The 24482-nt window shown below is 42.0% G+C and overlaps 1 protein-coding gene across 4 annotated transcripts in view; it reads right to left on the reverse strand.

The window, feature by feature from the left end:
• B3GNTL1 (UDP-GlcNAc:betaGal beta-1,3-N-acetylglucosaminyltransferase like 1) overlaps window positions 1-24482 on the reverse strand; it is a 186135-nt gene that overhangs the window by 143367 nt on the left and 18286 nt on the right. For 3 of the 4 annotated variants that reach the window (XM_049859178.1, XM_049859177.1, XM_049859176.1), the window contains exons 4-5: window positions 20782-20846; window positions 3925-3990 (exon numbers count right to left, since the gene is read on the reverse strand). In XM_049859178.1, coding sequence (XP_049715135.1) covers window positions 3925-3990; window positions 20782-20846 — 131 coding nt within the window. Of the gene's footprint in view, window positions 1-3924; window positions 3991-18413; window positions 18594-20781; window positions 20847-24482 lie in introns of those variants that run through there. The other variant, XM_049859179.1, reaches the window with a different exon arrangement.

Genomic DNA, 24482 nt, shown 5'->3' on the forward strand with positions numbered 1-24482 from the left:
CCCACTCCCAAAGCATCAGGCCTCCTCAAGGCCTGGCCTCACACTGCTTGCTGGATGTGCACACACCCTTCCTCAGATCCACCAGGCTCAGTTCCCAGCTCCAGACACCAGGCGCCACACCCCAGGCATCGCAGATCCCTTCCTGGGTGCCTTCCTGTCCTCCTGCCCCTGACGCGTGAAGAGATGTGAGGGTGGGGGGTGTGGCTGGTTCAAGTCCTGGGTGACTCTGGGCAAATCCCTCCTTCCCGTCTGTCATCGGGTGCATTAACAGCATCTGCTTCCTGTAAGTGTGGGGAAGGCTAATTGAGGATGTGCTGTCTCTGTGTCCCCAACAACCCAGACATCGTCTACACCATTATCCTGCTGACACCTCCACCCCATGGGTCATCCATTAGCTCCTGGTGGACCCTTTCCTTCTGTATTCTAGCTTTTGCTAATGTCCCCACAACTCTCCCAGGAGCAGAGACTCAAAATCCCAGTCAACTGTGACTGTAATTCCACGAAGCACAACCACCACCCACTGCTGCTGCCTGTGCCAGCCCTTGCCTGGGAGCCAGAAGACCAAGATGCAAGGGTGACTTCAGGAGTTCCTCCATGCTGGAGATGCAGACTGGAAATGGTGTGTTCTCTGCAGGACTGCTCCCTCCTCCCTGCCCTGACCCTGGTACAAGGCAAGTTCTTACAATGATGAGCTGATGACTTCGTGAATTAGCAAACCGATCTCAACTCACGTCCCATCCCAGGCTGGCTTTGGTAATACTCCCTGTATCTATCTGCCAGAGCAATTTTCCAAAAGAGAGTTCTGTGACATCTTCCCAAGGTCATCTAGTTATAACTACTAGTCCATTCCACTAAAACATCTTTATTCTTCTTTAATGGTACAAGTAACACAAGTAACATATTAGCACTCAGGACAAGAAAGGGTAGAGATGAAACTCTCCCTTCTCAGCGGGCCCCTGGTAGCATCAGCATGCTCAGTGGCATCCATTAGTCCATCCATCTGGCCTGTGAGAGACACAGGAAAGTCCCACATCCCAGCCACAGGTGTCAGTGTGCACCGAGGGCTCGAGGATTCCCACTGACTTACCCTTGGCACTCCCTCTCCCTCCCTCTTCTTGCTATTCATTCTAACTGCCCTCATATTCCTGGAACTCACCCTGGGGTCATCCACCCACGCTGCCTTGGAGACCTCATGGGGACCCCCTTACATGCTCAGGGACCCCCAAATACCACTGGCCACAATGGATCCCCTCTGTCCAACTGCCTTTCCGGAACTGGTCTCTGCTCTGAAGTTGTCCAACAAATGGATGAATAAATAGGAGATATACACGTGAAGCTGCCTGATGACACCCAAAATGTAAAATTCGAGAAGTTTCACATGATTTATATGCAACTGCACAACTTAGGAAAGCTATCATCAGGACCTGTACAGTTGGATGGTTTTCTTGTAAATGGTCTTAGAAAGATAATGACCAAGTACAAGCACACACTTAGCATTCATTTCATTCCGTCAGGACTCCAGGACAAACAACACAGTATAACTGATATAACCACCAACCAGCAACTGCAAATTAAGATTTTCAAAGGTCATGATTTAAAAAAAACCCAGCCACACAATAACGACCTTTCCAGAGCTTATTTTGTCTTGCACAACGGGGCTGCTACAGCATCCCTAATTTTCACGCTGAAGAGTCTTAGCGCTTGAGAAACAGCACAAGCATTCCAGTTTACCTGCATAGCTAACAAGGAAGTAGGTCTCTCCCTCAAATAGTGGAATGGAATAGCAGGTGAATTTAATTAGAGGGTTAGCAAGAAAAGTTCTAATCCGGACAACTTTATAAAAACGCAAACCAAGGTTCTCAATTTAGGATGAAAACAAACAGAACTTTCCAAGTTCTTTACGTATCCCAGATAGTGCCACAGAGAATGGCTGAAAGGAGCTCTATCAATGAAGCCAACTGTGCTTAACTTGTTTGGCACTGGAAGGAAAAAACTTGAATACAGCAGATCTGAAAGTATCTCCTTCATCTCTGAAATGTCAACACTCGTTACCAAATTCTTTAGGAAGTTACAATGTACAATGTTTTAGTTATTCGAAAACTGCAGTTTCCAGCTGTGTGAAAGCAGCACAGCGCCACACTCAATATGAGGAAGGCTCACCCCAATTACCCAGAGACTGTTCTCTCTCATGGAGCCTGGAAAGGGGCTGACCCAACCTTAATTCCAAGAATTACATGGTTAGTAGGAATAGGTAAAAGCAAAGAGAACTAGTTCAAGCAATTAACTTGGCAGTCAAATACAGTTTAGATTTTGGAGAAGCTGGTTGTCCCTCCATTCTTCTGTAACTTCCACACATGACGTCACACCAGTCAGACAGTGAAGGGATTACTGGAGGCCCAGTCTCTGCATCTCCTCTTGCAGACACAAACAACACAGCAGTCCACCCACAAGGCTCTGCAGATTTTCTTCTCTTCCCCAACAGGGCAACAAGGCCAAAAACACAGCCTGTGTGTCTGTCTCCCATCCCATGTGCCTAAAGGGTGTTGTCAGTGCCTTTTGGAGTCAACAGTAGTCCTTATGGGTGATCAGGTGACACCAATGATGGCCTATGAAGGCCAGGCACATCAGGGCCAGGTCATACCAGGGTCTGGTCACACCCAGGGCCAGGACACACCCAGGGCCAGGTCACACCCAGGGCCAGGTCACACCCAGAGCTAGATCACACCAAGGCCCAGTCAGTTACACCAGGCCATGGTCACAACCAGGGCCAGGTCACACCTACTGCCAGGCCATACCAGGGCCCAGTCACACCGAGGGCCAGGTCAACCAGGGTCCAGTCACACCAGGCCACAGTTACACCCAGAGCCACAGTCACACCCAGGGCCATGGTCGTACTAGGGCCCGGTCACACCAGGGCCTGGTCACACCAGAGCCACAGACACCAGAGATCAGGTCATAGCAGGCCAGGTCACATTAGGGCCAGGTCACACCCAGGGTCACAGTCACACCAGGACCCGGTCACACTCAGGGCTACAATCAAACCCAGGGCTGATCACACCAAGCCAAGTCACACCAGAGACAGGTCACACCAGAGCCAGGTCACATCAGGGCCCACAGCAGGGCAGCCCCACGAGGCAAGCCAGTTCCTGCGTGAGTGAGTGACCAATAATAAATGGATAGCACAGAGCAGGCGTTGTAGGTTCTCCAGTATCATAAACCCACATGATCATCACAGTAACTTGGAAATGTGTATTAAACCTTTAGTCCCCAGTTCCTTCCTGCACCAGCAGACTCAGCAAGGTGGTCAAAGCACAGGCCCTGGGGAGGCACCATCCGCCACACCCAGGCGACCCACGTGGGCTGACTCTGGGTCGGCACCACTCATCTGGACACAGGAGAACAGCGCCTCCTCCCACAGGCAGCTCCCGAGAGGCTGTGGAGACAGCAACGCTCATCTGGACACAGGAAGAACAGCGCCTCCTCCCACAAACAGCTCCCAAGAGGCTGGGGAGGCCACGTGGCACTGCTGGGCCAGCACCAGCCCCCAGGCACTCAGAGAGGGGCTCGACTGCCAACGCGAAACCACCTTATAGATGAGGACCGTGATCTGAGGGTGTCCAAGTATAAGGAGAAGGTTTTCAACTGCTGACACCACAGCTCTCAGACTGCTCTGCTTCTTTAAAAAAAGCTGATTACAAAAGAGCAAAAACAACCCGTTATAGCCATTTTAAAAGTAACATGTGCTGCTCCAAATAAGAAGTTTCCCTTCAAAGACGACCCTGACATGCTCGCTGACGCACTAGGCATGGTCACCTCTGATCTGTGGTCTTACAGAGAGGCACTCTGGAGGAGACACTGATGTTTAAAAGCTGTGACAGTGATGTCATCAAGCGTGGTCACAGGATGAGAAGATGTGGTACTTACACTTCGTGGGTGTTGAGCAGCAGCTTCCTGTTGCAGCCTCACCCGCTGTGGCATCATCACATCATCCTGTGATAAAAAATACAGCTTTAATCTCACATAAAGTTTGCTACTCACCCGGATATTTCTGGATTTCCTTCTACTCTTAAGAAAAGGTATGCAAATGCCAATCAAAATAAATCTGGTGTAGATAAAATAAATGTTTAAAGCAGAAAAAAAATCAATATGGATAGAGAAGATACCTACACAACGGTAAGACGTTAGAATCACAAGGAACACAGAATGATTTTAAGTTTGCAGAGCCAAGGTGATGGAGTAGTCAGATGCTTCTGGTGATCCTTCTTACAACAAAGACCCAAAAAAACGAGAAACGATTATGTTTATGACAAGCTAGGAGCCGTGAACATCAAAGGCAAAGTATGAAAATGGGCTGAGCAGCAGGGGGAGGGAGAGATGGTTCAGAAGCAAAGGGGAGTTGCCAGACCTGAATCGCCGGGAACCCTCAAGCACCATTCCCTGGAGCGACTGTGGCAGGGCTGCAGGTAGCATTCCAGACACAGTTTCCCCAGGAAGAGACAACAAGCCGCAGAGCCTACTCACACCTCCAAAACCAGAGAAGAACGGTGCCCTCGGCAAAAGCTAAGTACCTGCATTCATTTTACTGTGGCCCCAGCCCCCAAGCTGGCTTCAGTGGCTGTCGATTTCCCTGGGCCTGAGATAGGCCCTGCTGCGCATCCCGAGCCATTCTCCCAGCCTTGGAGAAGGAGTAAATTTGCAATTGCAGGAAAAGATAATCTGCCAGCTCCACTAAGCTGGAGAGCTCAGGACAGAAGCAGCTCCTGTCCAGGCATAAACGGACCATGGACTCTGAATACCTTTCACCCCTGCATGGACCTATGTGGGCCCATTTCATGAGAATAGGCCCTTGCTGGCAGACTGAAACTGTTTCAGCTGTGTGGTAGAGCAGTGGATGCTGGACATTCGACACCTCTTTGTCTATTAAACAGGGACCTCACCTACCCACATCAGGGGCCGAAGGACTGCTGGCTCCACTCACGTCACCTAGCTACCCACAACAGGGGCCCAATGTTACGTGGAACTTCCCAGTGCTTACAACCAAAAATACTGGATGCCCATGGTCCACCTGCAGAACCCACCAACCTGTTGCCCTCTAGGGAACAGGGACACACCTTCCTCACAGACACTTGGGGGAGAGTTGTCAGCCCCTGCCTTGCTCAGACCGTGACCCCCTGCTGCAACCAGATACCTGTACCTACACCAATCACCGCTGCCCCTCTAAGACTGCAGGACAGAGCCTGTACCACACACTTGATGACCAACAACCTGGACACCTGAGCTGAATCCATACAAGAAAAGTGAATGGACTCCTAGGCCAATATACCTGATAACAGCTCTAGCCATCTGGTGACAGGACATCAGAGCAAATAATCAATCTAGCTCACTCAAGCAGCCTATTTGGGCATACAAAACAAAACAAAGCAAGAAGCTATGATACAGTAAGCAAACAAAATAAACTAAAAGAATAACTTATAGATGGCTCAGAGACAACAGTAAATATCAAATCACATAAAGAAGCTGACCATGATTGCTTCAACAAGCTCTCAAAACAAAGAATCAAAGGATTTCTGGATGAAGGTGGTTTCCTGGAATTACCAGATGCAGAATACAAAAGATTAATATAAAGAACTCTTCAAGACATCAGGAATGAGATCAGGCAAAACGCAGAACAAGCCAAGAACACACAAGTGAAGCAGCTGAAGAAATTAAAAAGGTTATTCAAGAACATGATGAAAAGCTGAATAAGCTGCAAGAATCCCCAGAGAAGCAATCAGAAATTCAGATTAACAATAAAATTACAGAATTACACAACTCAAAAGAAAGTCAGAGGAGCAGAACTGAGCAAGTGGAAGGCAGAATTAGTGAGACTGAAGATAAAACACTTGGCACCAATATATTCAAAGAAAATCACAAAAAAGAATTAAAAAAAAAATGAAGAAACCCTAAGAATCATGTGGGACTGTATCAAGAAAAATAACCTACAAATGACTGGAGTACCAGAAAAGGGAGGGATAACAGAAAATACAGAGAGATTTGTTGGCAGAAAACTTCCCTGATATAGAGAAAGATAAGAAGATATCTATCCAAGATGCTCATTGAACACCACATAAGATAGAACTCAAAAAAAAAAAAAGTCACCAAGACATATTATAATCAAATTTGCCAAAACCAAAGACAGAGAGTACTTTAAGAGTGGCTATGGATAAACAAAAAGCCACCTACAATAAAAACAAGCTCGGACTACTTGGCAGAAACCATGCAGGCAAGAAGGCAATGGGATGACTTACATAAAGCACTGAAGGAAAAAAACTGACAGCAGGAATCATATATCCAGTAAAACTGTCGCTCAAATATGAAGGCGAAATTAGGACATTTCCAGATAAACAGAAGTTTAGGGATTTCATGAAAACCAAACCTAAACTACAAGAAATACTAAAGGGAGTTCTTTGGTTAGAAAATCAATAATATCAGATACCAACCCAAGACTAGAACACTGGGCAGAGCAATCAGAAGTCAACCCAGACAGGGAAATCAAAAAAAGAAAGCAAGATTTTAAAAAATGCTCAAAACAGGGTAACAGCGATATTATTATGTAAAAGAAGACAACATTAAAACAATAAAGAGAGACTGAGAAACGTAGCCATAGGTCTTTCATATGGAGACGAGGACAACGCTATATAAAGAAATAAGAGTTAGATTTAAACTTAGAAAAACGGCTAAATATTAAGGTAACCACAAAGGAGACTAACAATCCCACTCATCAAAATAAAACATGAGAAAAAAAGAGAGACTCAGCAGAAACAAAATTAACAATGAATAAGAGGAAAGACGCTATATAAAGTACTCAGCACAAAAATTAACTGAAAAAAATTAACTAACAACAACACACAAAAAAAGACATCAAAATGACAGCACTAAACTCATACCCACCCATAATGTAAAAGGACTAGATGCACCAATAAAGAGACAGAGAGTGGCAGAACGGATTAAAAAAACATGCTCCATCCACATGCTGCCTACAAGAGACACACCTTAGACTTAAAGACACAAACTAAAACTCAAAGGATGGAAAAAATAGATAAAAGAGCAGAAGTGGCTATACTAATTTCTGACAAAATAGACTTTAAAGTTAAATCCACCACAAAGGATAAGGAAGGACACTATATAATGATTAAAGGGACAATATACCAGGAGGATACAACCATATTAAATATTTATGCACCCAATGACAGGGCTGCAAGATACATAAAACAAACTCTATCAGCACTGAAAAGTGAGACAGACAGCTCCACAATAATTGTAGGAGACTTCAACACAACACTTTCAGTGAAGGACAGAACATCCAGAAAGAAGCTCAATAAAAACACAGAAGATCTAAATGCCACAGTCAACCAACTTGAACTCACAGACATACACAGAACACTCCAGCCAAAAGCAGTGAAGTACACTTTCTTTTCTAGTGCACATGGAACATTATCTAGAATAGATCACATATTAGGTCCTAAAGCAAGCCTTAGCAGAATCCAAAACATCAAAATATTACAAAGCATCTATCTTCTCTGACCATAAGGCCATAAAAGTAGAAAACAAAACAAAACAAAAGCAGGGAAAAGAATTCAAACACTTTGAAACTGAACCCTGCTCAAAAATGACCGGGTTATAGAAGACATTACCAAACCCCAAAAAACCAAACCCAATGCCGTTGAGTCGATTCCAACTCATAGCGATCCTACAAGACAGAGTAGAACTGCCCCACAGAGTTTCCAAGGAGCGCCTGGTGGATTCAAACTGTCGACCCTTTGGTTAGCAGCCGTAGCACTTAACCACTACACTGCCAGGATTTTCATAGAACACATTAAGGATGGAACAAAGAAATTCATAGAACGCAATGAGAATGAAAACATTCCCTATCTGAACCTTTGGGACACATCTAAAGCAGTGCTCAGAGGTCAATTTATATCAAAAAATGCACACATACAAAAGGAAGGGCCAAAGTCAAAGAATTATCCCTACAACTTGAACAAATAGAAAGAGAGCAACAAAAGAAACCTTCAGGCACCAGAACAAAGCAAATAATAAAAATTAGAGCAGAACTAGATAAAACAGAGAACAGAAAAACAATTGAAAGAATTAACAAGACCAAAAGCTGGTTCTTTTAAAAAAATTAACAAAACTGATAAACTACTAGACAAAATGACAAAAGAAAAACAGGAGGAAAAGCAAAGAGCCCAAATGAGAAATAAGAAGGGCGATATCACAACAGACCCAACTGAAATTAAAATAATCATATCAGACTACTACAAAAAATTGTACTCTTAACAAATTTGAAAACCTAGAAGAAATGGATGAATTTCTAGAAACACACTACCAATTTAAACTAACACAAACAGGGTAGAACAACTAAATAAACACATAACAAAAGAAGAGATTGAAAAAATAATCAAAAACCTCCCAACAAAATAAAGCCCTGGCCCAGAAGGCTTCACTGGAGAGTTCTACCCAAGCTTTCAGAGAAGAGTTAATACCACTACTACTAAAGGTATTTTAGAGTAGAGCATAGAAAAGGATGAAATACTCCCAAACTCATTTTATAAAGCCACCATATCCCTGATACCAAAACCAGTTAGAGACACCACAAAAAAAGAAAATTCCAGACTTATATCCCTCATGAACGTAGATGCAAAAACCCTCAACAAAATTCTAGCCAACAGAATTCAACAACATATCAAAAAAATAATTCACCACTACCAAGTGGGATTCATACGAGGTATGCAGGGATGGTTCAACATTAGAAAAACAATTAATGTAATCCGCCACATAAATAAAACAAAAGACAAGAACCACACGATCTTATCAATTGATGCAGAAAAAGTATTTGACAAAGTTCAATACCCATTCACGATAAAAACTCTCATCAAAATAGGTATAGAAGGAAAATTCCTCAACACAATAAAGGGCATTTATACAAAGCTAATAGCCAACATCACCCTAAATGGAGAGAGTCTGAAAACATTCCTCTTGAGAACAGTATTCCAGTCCAGGATGCCTTTTATCACCAATCTTATTCAACATTGTGCTGGAAGTTCTAGCCAGAGCAATTAGGCTAGATAAAGAAATAAAGGGCATCCAGATTGGCAAGGAAGAAGTCAAAGTATCTCTATTTGCAGATGACATGATCTTATACACAGATAACCCAAAAGATTCCTCAAGAAAACTACTGAAACTAATAGAAGAGTTCAGCAGAGTACTTGGATACAAGATAAACATACAAAAATCAGCTGGATTCCTCTATGCCAACAAAAAGAACATCGAAGAGGAAATCACAAAATCAATACCATTCACAGTAGCCCCCAAGAAGATAAAATGCTTAGGAATAAATCTTACCAGAGATGTAAAAGACCTACACAAAGAACACTACAAGGCAGTACTGCAAGAAACCAAAAGAGACCTAAAGTGGAAAAACATACCATGTTCATGGATAGGAAGACTTAACATTATAAAAATGTCTATTCTACCAAAAGCCACCTACAGATATAATGCAATTTGAATCCAAATTCCAATGACATTTTTTAATGAGATGGAGAAACAAATCACCAACTTCATATGGAAACGGAATAGGCCCTGGATAAGTAAAGCATTACTGGAAAAGAAGAACAAAGTTGGAGGCCTCACTCTACTTGATTTTAAAGCCTATTATACTGCCACAGTAGTCAAAACAGCCTGGTACTGGTACAACAACAGACACATAGACCAATGGAACAGAATTCAGAATCCAGACATAAATCCATCCACATATGAGCAGGTGATATTTGACAAAGGCCCAAAGTCAGTTAAATGGGGAAAAGACAGTCTTTTTAACAAATGGTGCTGGCATAACTAGATATCCATCTGCAAAAAAATGAAACAAGACCCATACCTCATACCATGCACAAGAACTAACTCAAAACGGATCAAAGACCTAAATATAAAATCTAAAACAATAAAGATCATGGAAGAAAAAATAGGGACAATGCTAGGAATCCTAATACATGGCATAAACACTATACAAGACGTTACTAACAATGCAGAAGAAAAACTAGATAACTGGAAGCTCCTAAAAATCAAAACACCTATGCTCATCTAAAGACTTCATCGAAAGGGTAAAACGAGTACCTACAGACCGGGAAAAAGTTTTTAGCTATAACATTTCCGATGGGCGCCTGCTCTCTAAGATCTACGTGATCCTGCAAAAGCTCAACTGCAAAAGACAAATAACCCAATTAAAAAATGGGCAAAAGATATGAAGAGACACTTCATTAAAGAAGACATTCAGGTCGCTAACAGATACATGAGGAAATGCTCAGGATCATTAGCCATTAGAGAAATGCAGATCAAAACTACAATGAGATTCCATCTCACTCCAACAAGGCTGGCATTAATCCAAAAAACACAAACAATAAATGTTGGAGAGGCTGTGAAGAGACTGGAACACTTATACACTGCTGGTAGGAATGGTACAAGCACTTTGGAAATCGATTTGGCGCTTCCTTAAAAAGTTAGAAATAGAACTACCATACGATCCAGCAGTCCCACTTCTTGGAATTTATCCTAGAGAAATAAGAGCCTTTACATGAACAGATATATGTTTACAATAGCAAAAAGATGGAAGCAACCAATATGCCCAACAACAGATCAATGGATAAAGAAATTATGGTATATTCGCACAATGGAATACTATGCATTGATAAAGAACAATGATGAATCTGTGAAACATTTCATAACATGGAGAAACCTGGAAGGCATTATGCTGAGTGAAATTAGTCAGTTGCAAAAGGATAAATATTGTATAAACAACAACAAAAAAAAAACCCAGTGCCGAAATATTGTATAAGAATACTATTACAAGAACTCGAGAAAAACAGTTTAAACGGAGAAGAAAATATTCTTTGATGGTTACGAGACAGGGGAGGGAAACAGGGTGGGAGAGGGGTATTCACTAACTGGATAGTAGATAAGATCTACTTTAGGTGAAGGGAAAGACAACACACAACACAGGCGAGGTCAGCACAACTGAACTAAACCAAAAGCAAAGAAGTTTCCTGAATAAACTGAATGTTTTGAAGGCCAGCGTAGCAGGAGCTGGGGTTTGGGGACCATGGCTTCAGGGGACATCCAAGTCAATTGGCATAATAAAATCTATTAAGAAAACATTCTGCATCCCACTTTGGAGAGTGGCGTCTGGGGTCTTAAATGCTAGCAAGCGGCCATCTAAGATGCATCATTTGGTCTCAACCCACCTGAAGCAAAGGAGAATGAAGAACATCAAGGACACAAGGCTATTACGAGCCCAAGAGACAGAAAGGGCCACATAAACCAGAGACTACATCAGCCTGAGACCAGAAGAACTAGATGGTCCCCAGCTACAACTGATGGCTGCCCTGACAGGGAACACAACAGAGAACCCGAAGGAGCAGGAGAGCAGTGGGATGCAGACCCCAAATTCTCATAAAAAGACCAGATTTAATGGTCTGACTGAGACTAGAAGGATCCCGGTGGCCATGGCCCCCAGACCTTCTGTTGGCCCAGGACAGGAACCATTTCCAAAGCCAACTGTTCAGACAGGGATTGGACTGGACAATGGGTTGGAGAGGGATGCTGGTGAGGAGTGAGCTTCTTAGATCAGGTGGACACTTGAGACTATGTTGGCACCTCCTCCCTGGAGGGGAGATGAGAGGGTAGAGAGAGTTAGAAGCTGGGGAAATGGACAGGAAAAGAGAGGCTGGAGGGAGGGAGCGGGCTGTCTCACTAGGGGGAGAGCAATTGAAAGTATATCTAGCAGGCGTATGTAAGTTTTTGTGTGAGAGACTGACGATTTGTAAACTTTCACTTAAAGCACAATAAAAATTTTTAAAAAAGTCTAAATATCAAAGTAAAAACTACAAGCTACCAGGAAAAAAAAAAAATAGAATGACTTCTCCTTTGGGGTAGGCAAAGATTTCCTGGGGGAAAAATTAAGTATAAAAGAAAAAAAAAATCAATAAATTGGGCTTCATCAAAATTAAAAGCTTCTGCTCATCAAAAGATGCTACTAAAATATGAAAAGGCAAACCACCTACTGGGAGAACATATTCACAAATCATGTATCTGCAAAGGACTTGTATGTAGAATACACAAAGAACTTTTATAACTCATTAATTAGAAGACAACACTACAATGTTTTCAATGGGGAAAAGATCTGAATAGATACTTCATAAAGGAAGCTTATATGAATGGCCAATGTGCACATGAAAAGGTACTCAACATGACTGTTCATCAAGGAAATGATCAAATGATACACACTTCACATCTAATAGAATGGTAAAAATGAAAAGACTGGGGACATCAAGGTTGGCAAGAAGGCCGAGCAATCGAAACCCCTGCACCCTGCTACGGGAAATGTGAAACTATACACCCACTTTTGGAAAACTGTTTGGCAGTTTCTTATGAGGTTAAATATACGTTTACCCTATGATCCATCAATTCCACTCCTGGGTATTTACCCAAAAGGAATGTTTATGATGCCTCTAATTATAATAATTCCAAACTAGAAACAACCTACATGTCCATGAACAGTAGTCTACAGAAACAAATTGTGGGAGAGTCATACAACAGATAAAAAACGTGAATAAACTGCAAATGCACAAAATACCACGGATAGTCATGATGTGGAGTGAAAATCCAAACAGTAAAGAGTGTATGGTGTACAATTTCATTTATATGAAATCAAGAACAAGCAGCCTAAGCCGTGGGGATGTACATCATGTCAGTGGTTGCTATAGGGGTGGGTATTAAAACTGGAAGAAAGCACAGCTTCCTGGGGCAATGGAAATGCTCTCTGCCTTGACTGGGGCATTAGTCACATAGGTACATATAACCGTCAAAACTCACTAAACTGTCTGCTTCGTAAACAATCTTCACACTGAAATCTTCCATTTCACTGTATCCATCTACCTCAATTTTTAAAAAACTGAATGAACTATAATGGCACGCAACAATATGGATAAAATCTTAACAACATAAGTTTTAAAAGTTCCAAACTATTTTTTAAAATATTTTATTGTGTTTTAGGTGAAAGTTTACACAGCAAATTCGATTCCCAGTCAACAATTCATACACAGGTTGCTCTGTGACAATCCCCATAACGTGTCAGCACTCTGGGCATTTCCACTCCTCCTGCCCTGTTTCCATCCATCGAGTTTCTTGGCCCCTCCTTGCCTTCCCATCTTTGCTTCTGTGTAAATGCGGACAGTTTGGTCTGTGTAGCTGACTGTTTAAAGGAGCACATTCCTCACAGGTGTTACTGTTTATTTTATAGGCCAATCTATTATTTGGCTGAAAGGTGACATCCAGGAGGGGCTTTAGTTCCAGGTTAAACTGGGAATCTTAGGATGACAGTCTCGGGAGTAGAAGTTCCAAACCATTATACACAGCATGATACCTTTTTTAAAATTTAAATCAACTAAAATTTTTTTATTTTTATTTTTTTCAGATTTGTATAACCAAAAAAAAAAAAACCTAACCCACTGCCATCAAGTCAATTCTAACTCATAGCAATCCCTATACGACAGAGCAGAACTGTCCCGTAGGTTTTCCAAGGCTGTAATCTTTACGAAAGCAGACTGCCACATCCTTCTCCTGCGGAGCAGCTGGCGTATACATGCCAAAAAATTATAAAAAAGGAAAGCAAGGGATGATAAGCAAAGGATTTGAGATTAAGTTTTTAAGCTGTGAAGGGAGGAAATGCAACGTAGATCACCAATCTGAAAAAGGCCAACTTGTGAGGAAGAGGCAAAGTGGTCACATGTACGCATCCTAACAGATAAACCCAGTGTTCAAACTGCCATTGACAGAATTTAAGCACAACATTTAAACATAAAAACGCGCTGTCTTTCCAGCCAACATCTTTATTGTACATCGACAAATTTGAAGTTACAACAGCAAGTGAAACTGTCCCCATACCAGGAGTCTACTGCACTTTCTGGAACCCCTTCAGAACCACCACGGGACAGTCGTGGGGCAGCCGTCTCACCTGTTGGGTATCTGGGATACCTGAAGAGCTCTGGGTGGCACACTCTGTTTTTGGTTTTTTTCCAGCGGGGGGGGGGGGGGGGAGGAGATTAGCGGGAGAGAATATAGATGATTTTATCGGCAAGAACTGAAGGTCCATGAAAACTGCCCTAGGCTGTAAACCCTGGAGGTCAGGAGACACATTTGTTTACTTCACTTGAACAATCCCCTATACAAACTGTATTTAAAAATGGTTTCAAGATAACATTCTTACCAGTCAGCTGGGCAAAAGCGCAAAATCCATTAAGGCCTCAAGACTGTCTTCCACCCACACAATCTCACATAGTAGCCACTTCTCTCCGCTCATTAATACCTCGGCAAGGTCTGCACAAGTCCAATCCTGTAACCCTTCCAGAACCTTCCAAAGCCTGGGGTGTAAGGCTGAACAGTGAAGGCAAACAAGGCTCAGGCCAGGCTCCTTCTACTGGCCCCTCTGTCCAGTTTGCTCAGTGGTGCGGGAGGCCATCCTGGCCGCCCCTTGGGCTCCTGAGTATGCAGATGACCATTCATTCCATGCCTCAGCAGGCAGATGGCACAAAAACGCAGCTACATGTATCTGGTTCAACGTGCAAGAGAGACCACAGTCAAGAAATTCTCCTTTACTGTAACTGAACCCCTACATGAAGACTAAACCTACTTCATATTTGTTTTCTCGAAACACAGAAAAATTGGCTAGCAAATTCATAAAAATATTTCTTTAGAACCAAGAAGACTTACATTAGCCTGTCCTCAAATTTACATATCTTAAACTCCCTCTTTCCCACTACTGCAACTTTTTAAAAATACAGAGATTCAGATTCTATCCTAAAGACTAAAAACCCAGTGCAGTATCAGGGAGCCTGAGTCAGGAGCTGCGAATTCACTAAATAAAGGGATCGATCAAACCCAGAACGATGCAGAAGTTCTCCACCGCCCTGTGCCCCTCTCTCCTCCGGATCCCCTCCAAATACTCAATAAAAAATAGATCACTAAAACCCAGAAAAAACTGGGAAGCAGGAAAATGCTACCTCATCTCCACCAGACTACCAGACTCCCAGCCGCAAAGCCACTGTTACTATGGCAAAGAGGCTACACAAGTTCCAGTGCAAACATCTTCTGCAGCACGAAGCTTACCCAAAACTGCCTTAGTATTATCTGATTGATTGATTTCAACTAAACCCTGAGAAGAATTCAGATCTCCTCGATGAGACCTCCGCACCACCATCTTACTCTGACACACTCCCCTCAAGTCCCAGCAATGCCTGAAGCCAGTAGTGCGTTCACCACTATCAGCACCATCCTCCCGCTTAACTACTCATAGTTATCTAGTCCTGTTGTTGTTAGATGCCATCAAGTCAGTTCCGACTCACAGCGACCCTGTGTGCAACAGATGAAACACTCTCAGGTCCTGCACCATCCTCACAATCATTGTCATGCTTGAGCCCACTGTTGCAGCCACTGCGTCAATCCATCTCATTAAGAGTCTTCCTCTTTTTCACTGACCCTCTATTCTACCAAGCATGATATCCACTTCCAAGGACTGGTCCCTCCTGATAACACGTCCAAAGTATGGGAAACATAGTCTCGCCATCCTTGCTCCTCAGAAGTATTCTGGCTGTACTTCTTCCAAGATAGATTTGTTCGTTCTTTTCACAGTCCCTGTTATTTCAATATTCTTCACCAAGATCATAATTCAAAGGCATCAATTCTTCAATTCTTCGGTCCTCCTTATTTACTGTCTAGCTTTTACATGCATATGAGACAACTGAAAACACCATGGCTTGGGTCAGGCACACCTTAGTCTTCAAGGTGACATTGTTGCTTTTTAACACTTTAAAGAGGTCTTTTACAGCAGATTTGCCCAAAGCAATCCGTTTTTTGATATCTTGACTGCTGCTTCCATGGGTGTTGATTGTATATTCAAGTAAAGCGAAATCCTTGACAACTTCTGTATTTTCTCCATTTATCACGATGTTGCTTGTTGGTCCAGTTGTGAGGATTTTTGTTTTATGTTAAGGTACAATCCATACTGAAGGCTGCGGTCTTTAATCTTCATTAGTAGGTGCTTTAAGTCCTCTTCCCTTTCAGCAAGCAAAGTTGTCATCTGCATATCGCAGGTTGTTAATGAGTCTTCCTCCAACCCTGATGCCCCGTTCTTCATATAGTCCAGCTTCTCAGATTATTTGCTCAGCAGACAGATTGAATAGGTATGGTGAAAGGATACAACCCTGACACAAACCTTTCCTGACTTTAAACCACACAGTATTCCCTCGCTCTGTTTGAACGACTGGCTCTTGATCTATGTACAGGTTCCTCATGGACACAATTAAGTGTTCTGGAATTCCCATTCTTCACAATGTTACCCATATCTGTTATAATCCACATAGTCAAATGCCTTTGCACAGTCAGTAAAACACAGGTAAACATCTTTCTCGTGTTCTCTGCTTTCGGCCAGGAGCCATTTGACATCAGCAATGATATCCCTGTTGTACTGCTGGAGCCGCTTTTGAATGACCTTCAGCAAAAGTTTACTTACATGTGATAATATGTAAGTAGTGTTTGTTAATTTGCACATTCAGTTGGATCACCTTTGTATGGAATAGGCATAAATATGGATCTCTTCCAGTTGCTTGGCCAGGTAGCTGTCTTCAAATTTCTTGGCATAGACAAGTGAGAACTTGCCACACCGAATCTGTTTGTTGAAACATATCAATTGCTTTCTGTCAATTCCTGGTGCCTTGTTTTTTGCCAATGCCTTCAGTGCAGCTTGGACTTCTTCCTTCAGTACCATCGGTTTCTGATCATGTGCTACTTCCTGAAAGAGTTGAACATTGACCAATTTTTTTTGGTATAATGACTCTGTATTCCTTCTGTCTTCTTTCGATGCCTCCTGTGTCGTTTAATATTTTGTCCATAGAATCCTTCACTATTGCGACTCAAGGCTTGAATTTTTTCTTCATTTTTTTCAGCTTGAGAAATGCCAAACATGTTCTTCCCTTTTGTTTTTCTAACTCCTGGTCTTTGCACATATCATTAAAATACTTTGTCTTCTCAAGTTGCCCTTTGAAGTCTTCTGTTCAGCTCTCTGACCTCATCATTTCTTCCTCTTGCCTTAGCTGCTCGACGTTCAAGAGCAAGTTTCAGAGTCTCTTCTGACATCTATTTTGGTCTTTTCTTTCATGCTTTCTTCATGTATGATGTCCTTGATGTCATTCCACAACTTGTCTGGTCTTTGGTCATCAGTGTTGAATGCATCAAATATATTGAGATGGTCTCTAAATTCAGGTGGGATATATTCAAGGTAGTACTCTGGGTCTCATGGATTTGTTCTAATTTTCTTTAGCTTTAACTTGAACTTGCATACAAGCAATTGATGGTCTGTGCCTCAATCAGCCCCTGGAAATGTTCTGACTGATGATACTAACCTTTTCCATCATCTCTTTCCATAGATGCAGTCGATCTGATTCCTGTGTATTCCATCTGGTGAGGTCCACATGTACAGTTGCCATTTATGTTGGTGAAAAAAGGTATTTGCAACGAAGAAGTCGTTGGTCTTGCAAAATTCTATTATGCGATCTCCGGCACCATTTCTATCACCAAGGCCTGTTTTTCAACTGATTCTTCTTCTTTGTTTCCAACTTTCGCATTCTAATCACCAGTAATTATCAACGCATCCTGATTGCAGTTCGATCAATTTCAGACTGCAGAAGCTGGTAAAAATCTTCAATTTCTTCATCTTTGGCATTAGTGCTTGGTACCTAAATTTGAATTAATAGTCACATTAACTGGTCTTTCTTGTAGACGTACAGATATCATCCTATCACTGACAGGGCTGGACTTCAGGATAGATCTTGAAACTTTCTTTTTGACGATGAATCCAACGCCATTCCGCTTCAAGTTGTCATTCCTGGCATAGTAGGCCATATGATTCTTTGATTCAAAATGGCTGATATCAATCCATTTCAGCTCACTAACGCCTAGGATATTGATGTTTACGCATTCCCTTTCATTTTTGATGATTTCCAATTTTCCTACATTCGTACTTCATAAATTCCAGGTTCCAACTGTTAATGGATGTTTGCAGCTGTTTCTTCTCATTTTGAGTCATGCCACATCTGCAAAGGAAGTTCCTGAAAGCTTGACTCCATCCACGTCATTTAAGGTCGACTCTACTTTGAGGAGGCAGCTCCCCACTAGAGGTCTCTTGAGTCCCTTCCAACCTGAAGGGCTCATCTTCTGCCACTATATCAGACAATATTCTGCTGCCATTCATAAGGTTTTCAGTATAGTCCTGCTATAACAGAAATACCACAAGTGGACGGCTTTAACAAACAAATTTATTTTCTTACCGTTTAGGAGGCTAGAAGTCTGCAATCAGGGTGCCGGCTCTAGGTGAAGGCTTTCCCGCTCTGTCAACTCTAGGGGAACGTCCTTGTCTCTTTTGAGTTTCTGCTCCTGGGCGATCTTTCCGTGGCTTGCAATCTCTCTTCACCCATCTCTGCTTCTTTAGCTTGCTTGTTTAACTTCTTTTATGTCTCAAAAAAGATTGATTTAAGACACACACTAACACTCACTAACAAAAACAACCTATTCCCAAATGGTATTATAACCACAGGCATAGAGATTAGGATTTCCAACACATATTTTGGGGGAACACAATTCAATGCACTACACACCCTCCGTCCCCTCTGTCCCATGGTCCCTCTGAGACCGACCTGTCCAGGTATCTAACCTATCTGGGTCTCATCCCACCCTAAACATTAAAGGTATTCTCAAGAGCCTGATTCTCTACTGTCTGCCCTTCTTCAGCAAGTTCTTGACTGAGGATCTTGCTGATGACTCCTACTGCCATTGTTGACACCCCTTAACTGACCCCCAGCTCTACGGTGCCAAGGGTTCTAAGCCTGGGCTTCAATTCTTCAAGGTCCAAACCCATACTTCTACTTGGACTTCCTACATCTTCTTTATGCCTTTTCCCTTCCTGAAAAAACCTTCTTTCCCTTCAGTGAACAAGATGAAAGTTATGAAAGGGATGCTGTGGAGGGATATTCTCTTCCTTCCTCCCACATCTAGTCCAAGATGGAAATAACCCATCCAGGCCAGGACCTGTGTACTGTGCAGATTTTAAACTAACCAGGGTGAGGGAGGGGGTTCAATCTCCTACAGTTCACAAATTCAAGTACTGTTGTTGGAGAGGCTACATGATTCACCATAAGATATTTCAGAAAGAACAATCATACAGAAAAAAAGAAAAAATTACCATAGTCTCATCACCCACAGGCAATAAAAAGTATGATAACAAAGAACAGTTTTAAACCTGGTGGGGTATAGCTATCTTTGGTAGAAACTGTTTTTGCTTAAGGAAGTGTCTGATTGACCACTGGAGTGTGAAAAAATAGGAACCAGAGCAGGATCTAGAAAGAGATGGCAAAACAAGAGGGAAGGCTGAGTTGTTCTGTCTATGGAAATTGGAGAAATCCGAGGGGTCCCAATCTCAGAAGAAAAGAGCAGAAGAGACGTGTGTGAGCAGAGCAGCAGGACAAGAAACCTGGCACTCTATGGAGGAGGGGAGGCACCCCCAGTGGGGTTTCTATTTTCAAGGGCAGGGCTGTTTAATATTCATCGTACTTTGCTCACACTTGTAGGCCACCATCTCCCCAGACTTCCCAAGTACCAAGACCCTACATGGAAAAAACATGGAGGTTTCTGGTAAAAATCAAGGGAAAGGGCTGAATCAACATGAGATGGAAAGATGACACCTGTGAATTAATCCAGCCCAGGTAGAGACTCCACCCGAGCTGACCTGGAAGAGGTCAACAGCTCACCTCCCCTCAGGGATTCACAAATGGCCCAGGGGCACTGCACCCAGGCACAGAAGGTGGGGGGAGGGGGAGGCACCCCAAGGTCACAGGTAAATGTCCCTAAGGTTTGTTTTAAAGTAATTAAAAAGAAAACCCATAGTTGAATGCAATATATATATATATTCTTTTTTCACCTACTATAATCATTTGCTGTGTTAAAAATTCCTTATAAACCTGATAATAATTCTCTCTTATATGGATTTACCACAATTTACTTAACCATTGCTCTATTTTTGCACATTAACTTGCTTCTAAATTTCCATCATAATAAATGTCACTGAAGCAAAGAACTTCTTTGAACATAAATCTTTCTCAGAATTTCAGAGATACCTAGAGGAGCTAAGCATATAAGCATTTTTAAAGTTCTTGATCCATAACACAAAACTATGCTGCCAACACTGAACTAATTTACACTTCCCAAAAATCTTGAATGCTCACGTTTAAGAACAAAAACCTTTAACTAATTTGGTTCCCCTTTAATTCTCAGAAAGTTCATTTGTAAGCCCTCCACTCCTATCCTCACCTAGTCACCTAGCACTTGCTTCTTTTGTGCTTTTTATCGACTTGTATGAGTTCTTTCTATTTAAAGTATCATATTGTCAATATCTTACCAGTTTATCTTCATTTGTGTTTATATTGTTCTCTGCTGTGCAGTTTTACATTTTATATGTTATTTCTCATTAATTAATTTGCTTAGTAAGTGCCACAGCAATTAAACAGCAACAACCTCTCAACCTTAACTTTTAAGTCTGATTATAATGTATTAGAATAATGCTTTTCAAAAACCACACTAAAATGTAAGGTCATTTAATTATTCAACCAACATACATCATAAACAAAACAAAGAGTTACTTACTGCATCCAAAAAGCAAAGGTAAGCCCCTGAGCTCTGTGCTATTGCTTGATTTTTAGAATATCCAACTGTTTAAAAAAAAGAAGAAAAGCTCTTTTACAATTCAGTTTTCAATAGCATTACCTTTCATAAAACTTAGCATACCGTATATGGTTAAGACTAGGGACGTTTTGCACTACCAAGTGGAAAATCAGATCACCTTTAGAAGGAATAAAAGGAAAGTAAATGGAAAACAACATTTCACATTCAGTAAAGGCACAGTAAGTATAATGATAAAATACAAATATTACAGTCTAGGTCAAAGTAGAATATGGTAGCTGCAGTAAAAAAACACTCAGCAAACACTTATTGAGTACATCACTAAGCTAAGCCCTGGGGAATATTTTTTCAAAACAAAACAAAAATTGAAATGTCCAACTGAAGTGGCTTGGTAGATACTGGCAGAGACAGTTTCGATAAAGTCTACGCTGATGAAAGTCTGGATAATGGTTACCTGGGGAAGGGGGTAGCCACCTGAGTGATCAGTCGGTAAAAACTCACTAAACTGGACACTTGCGGGGCAGTCATCTGTACATTTATTTCAGTAACAAGTTAAAATCACTGCCAGTATCTAAATACGCCCATTCTATGACCCTACGTGTAGACCCAACACAATGGGTGCTTATGTTCACCACAAGCATGTACTAAAATGCTCCCAGCTGCACCAGTCATAAGAACCCCGAACCAGGAACCACCCAAAGGTAGGCTGGAAAGACTGAGGACACAAAGCAGGAGGATGTGTGGTCTGTAAGGGCACCTGACAACGTGGAAAATCTCCCTTCTGGGAAGCGAAGGGAGTCACTCACAAAGAGGACATTGTGTGGTACCACTTACACAGAACACAAGAGCAGGAGAAACTCAGCTCTGCAATCAGAAATCAGGAACGTAGTCACCTTGGGAACAAGGCGGGTAATGAGAGGGGTATCAGGAGGCTCCTGGGGGGGCTGGTGACACTCTGTTTCTTCATCAAGGTGCTGCTGTGTTCAGTTAGTGAAAATTAATCAACCTGTATAATTATAAGTGCACTTTTCTGTGGTGGTGTTATTGTTGCTAGGTGCTGTCGAGTCGGTTTCAACTCATAACGACCCTATGTACCACAGAATGAAACACTGCCTGGTCCTGCACCACACTCACAATCGTTTTGCTTGAGCCCACTGTTGCAGCCACTGCATCAATCCATCTTGTTGAGGGTCTTCCTCTTTTCCGCTGATCCTGTACTTTACCAAGGATGATGTCCTCCAGAGACTCCTCTTGACATTTCTGAAGTATGTAAGACGCAGTCTTGCCACCCTTGCTTCTAAGGAGCATTCTGATTGTACTTCTTCCAAGACAGATTTGTTTGTTCTTTTGGCAGTCCGTGGTATATTCAATATTCTTCGCCAATACCACAATTCGAAGGTGTCAACTCATCTTCCATCTTCCTTATTCATCAACCAGCTTTCACATGCTTACGATACAACTGAAAATACTATGGCTTGAGTCAGGCACACCTTAGTCTTCAAGGTGACATCTTTGCTTTTCAACACTTTAAAGAGGTCCTTTGCAGCAGATTTGCCCAATGCAATGCGTCTCTTGATTTCTTGACTGCTGCTTCCATGAGTGTTGACTGTGGATCCAAGTAAAATGAAATCCTTGACAACTTCAATCTTTTCTGTTTATCATGATGTTGCTTGCTGGTCCAGTTGTGAGGATTTTTGTTCTCTTTATGCTCAGGTGGTCTTTGATCTTCATCAGTAAGTGCTTCAAGTCCTCTTCACTTTCAGCAAACAAGGCTGTGTCATCTGCATAACTCAGGTTGTTAATGAGCCTTCCTCCAATCCTGATGCCCCATTCTTCTTCACATAATCCAGCTTTTTGATTATTTGCTCAGCATACAGATTGAATAGGCATGGTGAAAGGATACAGTCCTGACGCACACCTTTTCTGATGTTAAACCACACAGTATTCCCTTGTTCTGTCCAAATGACTGCCTCTCGATCTGTGTACAGGTTCCTCATGAGCACAATTAAGTGTTCTGGAATTCCCATTCTTCGCAATGTTATCTATAATTTGTTATGATCCACACAGACAAATGCCTTTGCATAGTCAATAAAACACAGGTAAACATCCTTCTGGTATTCTCTGCTTTCACCCAGGATCTATCTGATATCACCAATGATATCCCTCGCTCCATGTCCTCTTCTGAATTCGGCCTGAATTTCTCGCAGTTCCCTTTCGATGTACTGCTGCAGTCGCTTTTGAATGATTTTCAGCAAAATTTTTGCTTGTGTGTGATATTAACAATATTGTTGGGTGGGATCACCTTTCTTGGGAATAGGCATAAATACCGATCTCTCCAAGTCCATTAGCCAGGCAGCTGTCTTCCAAATTTCTTGGTATAGACAAACGAGCACTTCCAGAACTGCATCCATTCGTAGAAAACATCTCAGTTGATATTCCATCAATTCCTGGAGCCTTGTTTTTTGCCAATGCCTTCAGTGCAGCTTGGACTTCTTCCTTCAGTACCATTGGTTCCCAATCATACGCTACCTCTTGAAATGGCTGAATGTCGACCAATTCTTTTTGGTATAATGACTCTGTGTATTCCTTCCATATTCTTTTGATGCTTCCTGCTTCGTTTAACATTTTCTCCACAGAATCCTTCAAGTATTACAACTCGAGGCTTGAATTTTTTCTTCAGTTCTTTCAGCTTCAGAAATGCCGAGCGTGTTCTTCCCGTTTGGATTTCTATCTCCGGCTCTTAGCGCATGTCATTACAATACCTTACTTTGTCTTCTCGAACTGCCCTTTGAAATCTTCTGTTCAGTTCTTTTACTTCATCAATTCTCCCTTTTGCTTTAGCTGCTCGATGTTCAACAGCAAGTTTCAGAGTCTCTTCTGACATCCATTTTGGTCTTTCCTTTCTTTCCTGTCTTTCTAATGACGTCTTGCTTTCTTCATGTATGATGTCCTTGATGTCCTTGAATAACTCGTCTGGTCTTTAGTCATTAGTGTTCAATGCATCAAATCTATTTCTGAGATGGGCTCTAAATTCAGGTGGGATATACTCAAGGTTGTACTTTGGCTCTCGTCAGCTTGTCCTAATTTTCTTCAGTTTCAACTTAAACCTGCATAGGAGCAACTGATGGTCTGTTCCACAGTCAGCCCCTGGCCTTGTTCTGACTATGATATTGAGCTTTTCCATCGACTCTTTCCACAGATGTAGTCAATTTGTTTCCTGTGTATTCCATCTGGCAAGGTCCATGTGTATAGCTGCCGATTTTGTTGGTGAAAAAAGGTATTTGCAATGAAGAAGTCATTGGTCCTGCAAAATTCTATCATGTGATCTCCACCATTGTTTCTATCACCAAGGCCATATTTTCCAACTACCAATTGTTCTTCTGTTTCTAACTTTTGCATTCCAACTGCCAGTAATTATCAATGCATCCTGATTACATGTTCGATCAATTTCAGACTGTAGAGGCTAGCAAAAATCTTCAATTCTTCATCTTTGGCCTTAATGGTTGGTGCGTAAATCTGAATAACAGTCACATTAACTGGTCTTCCTTGTAGGCATATGGATATTATCTGATCACTGACAGCATTGTACTTCAGGATAGATCTTGAAATGTTCTTTTTGATGATGAATGCAATGCCATTCCTCTTCAAGCTGTCATTCCCGGCAC

The sequence above is a fragment of the Elephas maximus genome, chromosome 19 (genome assembly GCF_024166365.1).
Source record: "Elephas maximus indicus isolate mEleMax1 chromosome 19, mEleMax1 primary haplotype, whole genome shotgun sequence".
Classification (NCBI taxonomy): Eukaryota; Metazoa; Chordata; class Mammalia; order Proboscidea; family Elephantidae; genus Elephas; species Elephas maximus.